Below are 9,795 nucleotides of genomic sequence, written 5' to 3' on the forward strand. Positions count from 1 at the left end.
ACTTGTTCCTGTGGGTTTTGCCAGTGTGATCCAGACTGGAAGGGGGAGAACTGCAACTGTTCTACTCGTACAGACACCTGTATGTCCAGTTTGGGGCTGTTGTGCAGCGGTCGTGGTCAGTGTGTGTGTGGGAGCTGTGAATGCACTCAGCCCGGGGCCTACGGCTCCACCTGCGACAAATGCCCCACCTGCCCTGATGCCTGTACCTTGAAGAAGTGAGTGTAATTCCTATATTAAGCATAAAATAACATGTTCAGAATAGCATGCTACCAAACTACTATTTCTGCAGTATATACTGCACATTTTCTGTATGCATAGAATACTGGGATGACCTAGTACATTTTCCAAAATGTGCATTTTCCCAATGTCAAATGCCTTGCTTAACACATTAACACATATTTATTGACCCATTATTTGATCTGACTGCCAAAAGCATTAAATGTGCAAAATGATCATGTGTATTTCTAATTGGATGGCAGTCGTGGAATTAAACATGTAATATGATGTGGTCATGTGACCACAATGTAGCATACTACTGTTTGGAATGTGTATTGTTCCGTAAGACATTCCGATTCACATGCAGTTTTTTAAATATAGTATAGAAGTATACAGTTTATACTACACAGTATTCAGTAAGCAGTAAACAAGTATTCCATTCCAAACATAGGCAATGGGTTCAAAAGTTTGTCAAAATTTTATATAAGTAAAATATTTTTTTTCTATCTCTAGGGACTGTGTAGAGTGTAAGCACTTCAAGAGAGGGAAACTCTTTGATGATGACACCTGTACTCGAATATGCAGAGATGAAATCAGATTGGTGGATGATTTAGGTACCTCATTTCAGTTTATTATTTTATTTATTTATTTTTATTTTTTTTTGTATTTACAGCATTCTAGCTTTTTCTGTAGCCTTCTGTTGTAACCCTCTGTTTACCCTACAGTGTTCCATAATAAGAATGCAGTGAATTGCACCTATAAGGATGAGGACGACTGCGTGCAAAGGTTTCAGTACTATGAGGACAACAGTGGCAAATCCATCTTGTCTCTGGTCAAAGAGCCCGGTAACATGCTCTTAATGCTCTTACTGATAAAATAAATAGCTGCGTTTACTGTTGTAGATGCTGGTATTAATCTTTGTACAAAGATGGTTTGCGAAAACTAAACAGAAGTATATTATTTAGGGAATTAATGTTTATTTTATTATTTTATTTATTTCTGGGTATTAGAGATCCAAGAATATAGGAGTTTCTAGGTGTTTGCGCAAGTGTATGGAAGTGTAGGTGTGTGTGCAGTGTGTGATGGCTGTAAATTCAGGAGCCCGCAGTGAGAGTCTGCTGCTCTGCTTTAATTTTCAGTACTATGAGGACAACAGTGGCAAATCCATCTTGTCTCTGGTCAAAGAGCCCGGTAACATGCTCTTAATGCTCTTACTGATAAAATAAATAGCTGCGTTTACTGTTGTAGATGCTGGTATTAATCTTTGTACAAAGATGGTTTGCGAAAACTAAACAGAAGTATATTATTTAGGGAATTAATGTTTATTTTATTATTTTATTTATTTCTGGGTATTAGAGATCCAAGAATATAGGAGTTTCTAGGTGTTTGCGCAAGTGTATGGAAGTGTAGGTGTGTGTGCAGTGTGTGATGGCTGTAAATTCAGGAGCCCGCAGTGAGAGTCTGCTGCTCTGCTTTAATGGACACACATGTGGAACATGGGCTCTATTAGTGGCACACACACCCCCAGAACCCAGGGAGCACCCCACCTTGTTAAAACACACAGCAATAAACAACATCCAAGCTACTGAAGAACCCGCTGACACAGTGTAATTCCTACTGGGATAGGAATGGTTCAGACAGGAAGCAAAGAGACAGACACAAGACTATAATAGAAAAGCGAGCCTATAGCTTAAAAAAATTATTTATTCATTTAACTTTTATTCAGCAAGGACGTATTAAATTGATCATTTGACAGTTGTGAAATTGAAGTGACAGTAAGTCATTTATGGTGTTTCAAAAGATTTCTATTTCAAATAAATGCTGTTCTTTTGAACTTTCTATTCATCATAAATTACATTTTAAAACAGAAGCATCTTTCACCTACATTTACTTTTCCTGTGTAATAGACTGCCCTAAAGGCCCTGATATTTTGGTGGTGCTCCTGTCAGTAGCTGGTGCCATTTTGTTCTTGGGTCTGGCCGCCCTGCTTATCTGGAAACTGCTTATCACCATCCATGATCGGCGTGAATTTGCTAAGTTCGAGGAGGAGCGGGCACGTGCCAAGTGGGAAACGGTTAGTGAAGTGCAAAAATACGCACAAGTTCCACTATATGCATACTGCAGTTCATTTCAGACAGAAGACCTCAGGATACATAACCAAACACATTTACACTCACACACCTCTCTGTTTAATGTAAAAAGCACAAATTACTGTGTATAAGTAGCTTGGTGAACTATAGATGTTGGCAGGATGATTTTACTGTTTCAGTGGCATGCTGTTTTTCCCTTCAGAACAAAGAAAAAGCCTCCGCACCCCTGGGCAAGTTTTGTTTTAAATTATCCAATGCTAATTAGGCTTTCCCAGTGAGGTCTCGAGCCACATGTGAACACTCTGATCCCCTCTGCTCAATACTGAGCTCCCTACTTAAACTTTTATGTTTAATTTGACTCATGTTTAAAGGAATAGTTCACCCAAAAATGAAAATTTGCTGAAAATTTACTCGCCCTCAGGCCATCCAAGATGCGTTTGTTTTTTCATCAGAACAGATTTGGAGAAATTTAGCATTACATCACTTGCTCACCAATGGTCGTCTGTAGTGAATGGGTGCCGTCAGAATGAGAGTCCAAACAGCTGATAACAACATCACAATAATCCACACAACTCCAGTCTTGCAGCAAAAAACTGTTTGTAACTGTTTGATACTGTCTGAATCAGGAGGGAAATATGCTCAGATCAAGCACCATTTACAAGCGAAAACAGCTATAAACAAAAATGTTGGTGGATTTCGATGTGAGAGAACATCAGGGGATGGACTCTTTCATTGGACGAAGCGTTATTATTGTATTTTGGCCAGAAGCAATGGAAAGTTAAAAAAACGCATTAATGATGGTTTTGTTACTTAAAAACATACAACTTTACACAAGACGTTAATTAATGGACTAGAGGACTAGTCGTGTGGATTACTGTGACGTTTTTATCAGCTGTTTGAACTTTCATTCTGGCGGCACCCATTCACTGCAGAGGATCCACTGGAGAGCAAGTGATGTAATGCTAAATTTCTCTAAATCTGTTCCCATGAAGAAACAAACTTTTTTTGTGAACTATTAATTTAAGGAGGGTTGAAGCTAGAAAACCATATTGGTCAAATGTAGATTTGTGTAAATGCATACTGAATGCCAACTTAATTTTTATTCTCATAGGGCCACAACCCCCTCTACAAAGGTGCCACATCAACATTCACAAACATCACATACCGAGGCAAGGACTGACCGCAGAGAGCAGAGGAAGAATTGGACATCGCTAACAGACGGTGTTCATATTTTAAAAGGTTTAAAAGTATTAATTGTTTTGTCAAATTGAATATGCAAATTGAACACGATCAGGAAGGGTTGTACATATTTTGTTGTTGTACATATGTAAAGTCAAAACTGGCATAATCCCTCTGTGGAAGTCTTTCTGTTTGTCACTGAATGAATGTTAAACTTTACATTTGCTTCCTACATGACTGTATTTGTCAGCAGCACAGTGCTTGGAGAGATAGCTTCACACTGTAGTGACACACGTCAAGCCATTTCCTCCCTCTCCCTGCTCCGTCACTCTGTGTAGTGGCAGATATGAATTATAAAAATCTTTCCAACTACTGATAGCCTCTGGTAACACTGAATCCCTCATCATGAGCAAGAAATGCTCTTAATATAAGCTGTTCTCTTCACTGTTGTTATAGCTTTATTAATATTATGCAACTACTAGTGGTAGCTTTATCATACTGGCCTTTAGTACACAATTTTGGTATGGGTTCACAAATCCAACTGCTGTATAAAAATGTGCGAAAGTTGTCTGTCGCCATAATTTTTACAAAATGTGCACCAAAAATAGACACATTTTTATTATTTGTCTGGCAGAATGACCTTAAAAGTCAAAAAGTCCTCAGCTCAAGTGCAAAAAAGTAACAGTGCCCTCCAATGGGAAATATATGCACGTCTGGATTTTGTGTTTAGGTGCTGTCAGACTCAGACCATTTTTAGTATGTGGTGATTAATAGTTAGACAGAAATATCAAAATATTTGTCAAATTATTTATTTGAAAAAAAAACTGTGGTATATTTAAGTGAAATATCATTACCTGTCCTAATATCTAGTGATGCCACACACTTCAATCTTAATATCAATAAAACATAATATATATGTATCAATGTTTCTTCCATGCTAATTTTAGTACAATATGGTTAAAAATATTACTGTTATTAATTTACTATAAAACTAATTTAATTGTTTGTATTTGGGGTTAATAAAGGCCTGTTTTTCCATTTTATTCCATATCACTTTTATGGGTCTAATAACCTGGTCTATTTTAAATTAATCTGACTAATTCTATATTTTATTTTCTTTGCTGTGTGACGGCATATAGTGTTTCTGTGGATGTGATTCTATTATATGTATTGAACTACAGCACCATCTACTGGACTGATGTTACAACCACAGTTCTAATGATTTTGTTTCCTTTTTCATCAAGACCTTGAGGAAATTATTATGTGAGATATTTAGGTTTTACGTGCAGCAAATCATTTACTATAGGGAATTTACATTTTTCTATATATTTTCAGTATATTTTGTAATGACATTTTCTGAAATCTGACTCTCTCGGATTAAAGTTATTTAAACATTTTATGTTATTATTATATTGCTATGTTGAATATAAGCAAAGTGGGACAGCTGGTAAATCCGAAATCATGTCCGTTTTTTTCCAGTAGGCCATATAAGTAAGTAAGTATGTGATAAATGTAGCTATTTGGATCATATTTTCAAAACAGCGAGTAACAAATTATTAGAAAGTGTCCAACTTTACCTTTATTTATTTAAAGTTTCACCCATAAATAAATAAATTTGTTACGTTATTTTTAAATAACATTTCAGCCCTAAATAAATAAATGTTTTCTACCCAACTTTTCATAAAAATCAATATATTTGTTGTTATTTTTACTAACGTTTAAGCCCTAAATAAATAAATAAAAAGTACCATATTTGTTACGGTTTCGTACCGTGAGAGGCGTCGCCATATCGAAAGCCAAATGGTTCAGAATTCGCGTGCTTTTCACCGCCTCCAGGCGTTAAATAAGCGCCGTTAGGCAATAAGTTAACGGCAGACGCCACCACGCGTTAAAATAACGCCACACACCGACCGACGTTAAAGGGGTCATATGATGCTGCTAAAAAGAACATTATTTTGTGTATTTGCCAGCTATCGTACCATACTGTGATGCCTTGTCCCGGCCGGAGCGATGAGACAAAAGCAATAAAACCCATTATAAACTAGGCATTTGTTGCATCCAGTGGGGACATAATTACAGATTATAATGACTTATACTGTCTTTTTACGCGTTGCATTGCAAAGAGAAATTAAAACTTGAAATCGCATCATATGACCCCTTTAACGTCGGTCGGCGTGTGACGTTATTTTAACACGTGGTGGCGTCTGCCGTTAACTTATTGCCTAACGGCACTTATTTAAAGGGTTAGTTCACCCAAAAATGAAAATTAGTCCATAAGTTTGTTACTTTTGAGCAGCGCATGTGCAAAGCCGACCTCATACGTCATCCACCCGGAAACTGCTTCCGTGTACAACAGTGAGCGCAAGCTAGATTAAATTGATTATTACATTTTAAATATGGTTATTTATCTTACAAAAACGCATCGATTCGCTACAGGAGGAGTTTGTTCACCCCCCCTCGGAGCTGTGTGAGACACTTTTTATTAAGGATGGGCGCTGTTTTTTTTACTTCTTTTGGACTGATGCACTGCACGCTGAGGGCCATTAAACAGCTTGAAAGATCAAAGACAATTTTTAATATAACTCGGACTGGATTCGTCTGAAAGAAGAAAGTCATATACACCTAGGATGCCTTGAGGGTGAGTAATTTATGGACTAATTTTCATTTTTGGGTGAACTAACCCTTTAATGCCTGGCTGCGTTATGAAAACGGCGTTTTAATATCGATACGGCGGTGAAAAGCACGCGAATTCTGAACCATGTGGCTTTCGATATCGCCAGGATCAGATTACACGACACACAAACGTCATGGGGAAGAGAGAGAGGGAGAGACACACAAACGTCATGGGTGAGAGAGAGAGAGAGAGAGGATGCTGAAATACTGAAGGCTGCGAAGGCTGTGCCTGGATCACAGTCAGTCCTACTATCAACGTTAAAGATCCTGGAAATGTGCAGGTGAGTTCTTTAATTCACATCGCAATCTTTACACAAGATGCAGATCTTTAAACATCACAGATGATAATACCAGTCACTGATTTACTGCTACAGATAATTAGAAATAAGACAACACCCTGCCTTCGCTCCATCAACATCATCTGAGAGAAACTGATTATAACAAATCACACTCACTACAGCCACAGTTATGCGTTTAGAGATAATTTTATTATTATTGCCATGTCTATTCGTGTCAATTCAAAGCGCATCATCACAGTTGTTGTTAGCTAATGTCAGTTAGCTCTTGGCTAGCTAATGTAGCGCGATAGTGAAAATTGAAGGGTTATGGTGGTGTCTGGTATTTGGAGAGAAATATGTCAGATGTGATATTTCTGGTCCTCGATACTTGTGTTGGTAGTAGATATGATTAAATAGAGGAGACATATTTATCGTATAGTTGTTAGACAGTGTAAATACGCCTGTCATCTGGTGCTCTAATGCAGAGCGCTTCAGCTCATTAAGTTTATAATGACCATTAAGGTGACTGAAAATCAATATTTCATTCTGTATATTAAGGCTGTTTTTTATATTTGAAGGTTTACTATTTTCTAACTTTGTCCTCTCTATATAGCAATAGCTGTAGTTTAGATATATATTTGAGCTGCATGGCAACAGCAGGTATAATTTTACATATTTTATATATAGGGTTATTTATATACATATACTTTTTTTGTGCTAATTATCAATCTTTAAACATCTTTCAACCTTTCTTCATTTTGTAAATTCTCTGAGGTTGCTTCATTTATTAATTATTATTTCCCCTTCCTTTGCAGATCGACTGTTTTAGCAGAATGTAAATATAGATTTGAATTAGATATTGACAGATGTTGACAGTTTTTCACACATAAAATTTATAGCCATCCCTTTTTTTAATGAAAAAAAAAAAGTAAAACAGATTTTTTAAAGTATTTTATTAAGAGGACACCAGCTTAATTTTGATATGCAATGAGAAGTCATTAATAAGGAAGAATGAATTAAATAAGGAAACAGAAAGAAAATAAAAAGGTAGTGAAGTCTGGGTGTGCCGGTAAGGCTTGTGAGTTTTAGTTGTCTGTTTAGTTTTAGTTGTCAAGTTTCTTGTGAAAGTACAGCAGAGGCTACATTGAGTCTAGTACACAATATTCTTTTTATCTAAATATCTCACTAAATATTATTTGTCTATGATGGACTATTTGACTGTCCTTCTGTTTCTGTTTCTGTTTAGTGTTGAGATAGCAGTTACGAAGTAAAGAGTCATGCTATGTCAGACAATTACCTATAACCAGAGGGTGAATGTGTCCCGGCGTGTGTAAACAGGGCACATGGAGCTTCTATGGGCTGGGTCAGACTGCACGCAGTTCTATTGATTATTTGGGACAGCAGTAGTCAGAGGTGAACTGAGGTTCATGCTGCTAGATTCAGATTGTGAAATCATCTCAGTTGTTCTCAACTGGTGGGTTGTGACCCAAAAATGGGTCACAGGTCTGTCCTGTTTGGGTCATGGATACAAAGTAATGCTAAATGCAAGTAATGCATAGTTAGCTAAATAAATACGCTTACAAAAGATTTCTAATTTTAAATAAATGCTGTGCTTTTGAACTTTCTATTCATCAAAGAATCCTGAAAAACAGTTCATCATGGTTTTTCAGAATTTTTCAAATTTTTCCACATTTGTTTTCAACATTAATAATAAGAAATGTTTCTTGAACACCAAATCAACATAATGATTTCTGAAGGGTCATGTGATTGGAGTAATGGCTGCTGAAAATTCAGCTTTGCCATCACATATATATATTATATTTTAAAACATTTAAAAATAGAAGAAAAAAGATGAATTGTAATATTATTTCACAATATTTGTTTTCAATATACTTTTAATCAAATAAATGCAGCCTTGGTGAGTATGAGAGGCTTCTATATAAAATGTTAACAAATCTTACCAACTCCAAACTTTTGAACGGTAGTAGGGCTGCACGATAAATCGAAATGGAATCGAGATCGCGATTCGACAGAAGCTGTGATTGTCATGCGTATCTTTCAGTGAAGCACGGTTCTGTGATCAGCAGTAAATCTCCATCCAAAGGCCAGAGAGCGCTCTCGCGCTGAAACTCCAAATACGCCTCGCAGAAGAAAACCAGAAAATGCCTATCGCTGCAGCTGAATAAACAGAAGATTCAACTGCTTTCATTGATTCAAAGTGACTAATAAACACATGACTATGGCAATATACGTTTTATCTGAGTTCTTATTATTATAATTTTCATTAAAGGTAGTGTAGACTTTTAATTTATGAAGGAAGGATAAAATAATTTCCATATCTTTTGTGATTAAACTCACAGGTGTGCATCCAATAAAACTCAGTATTTTGGCACATCTGTCACTTGGTAGACACAGCCAACATTGACAGGTTGTGTGACATGCCTTCATCCTCAAAAACCATAACATGCTGTGTTAGGCTAATATTTTTTTGCATAATATTGTGCCTTTGCAGTTAATGGTCATATGAATAATTTCAGTATTTAATTTTGGTTACATTTTTGTATGCTAAACAGTGCTCATGCTTTGTCACAGGCTTATCTGTCATGGATGCAAATATGATACCAAAATTCACCTCCAAAGACGAGGAAATTGACTTCTGGAAGGCTCTTTCACTCAAGTACAAGAAAAGGTAAGTGGCAGTGCAGTGAGCAGCATTGCGTGTTACTCAGCTCTCTGTTTTGTAGTCTGACACTTGATAGCTTTCTTTCATGTTGTCCTCAGCCTTTGCTATTCACATTGCCTTTTGGATAAACAAAACACTGCCTCTAAATGCTGGGAGTACCCATGCAACCTGTTCCCTTACATTATGAGAGTCATATCGAGGAAGTTGCTGTACGTTTGAAGTAGGGATGTGCGGGTCTAATCGACTAAACGGTACAGCTTACTAGGAATCCTACTAGTCGACACTGAAAACAATAGTCGATTACACGACAGAAAGATTGAAATAAATAAATAAATAATTATACCCACCATTAATAAAACACCTGATGACCAATTTAGTGAAATTCGGCTCGAAAGGAGTAACAGCACAATGAAGTTGCGATTGTAAATTGCAGTCTGTAAGACGCCACGGAAGCGTGACTTGGCGGCCTACATACAAAACTTAACTATTTTATTATAGCTGAAACAGTAGTTTAATCTGTTTTGGGAGAAGGGGGAAAAAAGACAGGCTCGAGCCGGTAATTCGGATAAGCTGTCGGACACGGCCGGGCTAGGGCCTGAACGTCATATATTTGAGTCCCGTGCAGGGCTCTAGCCTGAACATCTTCAAGTGAGTGGCGGGGCAAAACGCAAGTTGA

The 9,795-nt window shown here is 37.0% G+C and overlaps 2 protein-coding genes across 4 annotated transcripts in view; both read left to right on the top strand.

The window, feature by feature from the left end:
• LOC107700113 (integrin beta-3-like) overlaps positions 1 to 3,495 on the top strand; it is a 14,389-nt gene extending 10,894 nt beyond the window's left edge. The window contains exons 11-15 of the mRNA XM_016501645.1: positions 3 to 215; positions 730 to 830; positions 942 to 1,061; positions 2,124 to 2,290; positions 3,418 to 3,495. Coding sequence (XP_016357131.1) covers positions 3 to 215; positions 730 to 830; positions 942 to 1,061; positions 2,124 to 2,290; positions 3,418 to 3,486 — 670 coding nt within the window. The 3' untranslated portion in view covers positions 3,487 to 3,495. The remainder of the gene's footprint in view (positions 1 to 2; positions 216 to 729; positions 831 to 941; positions 1,062 to 2,123; positions 2,291 to 3,417) is intronic.
• A 2,848-nt stretch (positions 3,496 to 6,343) lies between these two features.
• Positions 6,344 to 9,795, top strand: part of LOC107700135 (nuclear distribution protein nudE-like 1-A) — a 15,889-nt gene continuing 12,437 nt past the window's right edge. Inside the window, exons 1-2 of one of the 3 annotated variants that reach the window (XM_016501674.1) lie at positions 6,344 to 6,439; positions 9,029 to 9,125. In XM_016501674.1, coding sequence (XP_016357160.1) covers positions 9,040 to 9,125 — 86 coding nt within the window. In that variant the 5' untranslated portion in view covers positions 6,344 to 6,439; positions 9,029 to 9,039. The remainder of the gene's footprint in view (positions 6,440 to 9,028; positions 9,126 to 9,795) is intronic. The other 2 variants (XM_016501673.1, XM_016501671.1) reach the window with 2 other exon arrangements.

Source organism: Sinocyclocheilus anshuiensis, unplaced genomic scaffold (genome assembly GCF_001515605.1).
Source record: "Sinocyclocheilus anshuiensis isolate Anshui unplaced genomic scaffold, SAMN03320099.WGS_v1.1 scaffold1135, whole genome shotgun sequence".
Classification (NCBI taxonomy): domain Eukaryota; kingdom Metazoa; phylum Chordata; class Actinopteri; order Cypriniformes; family Cyprinidae; genus Sinocyclocheilus; species Sinocyclocheilus anshuiensis.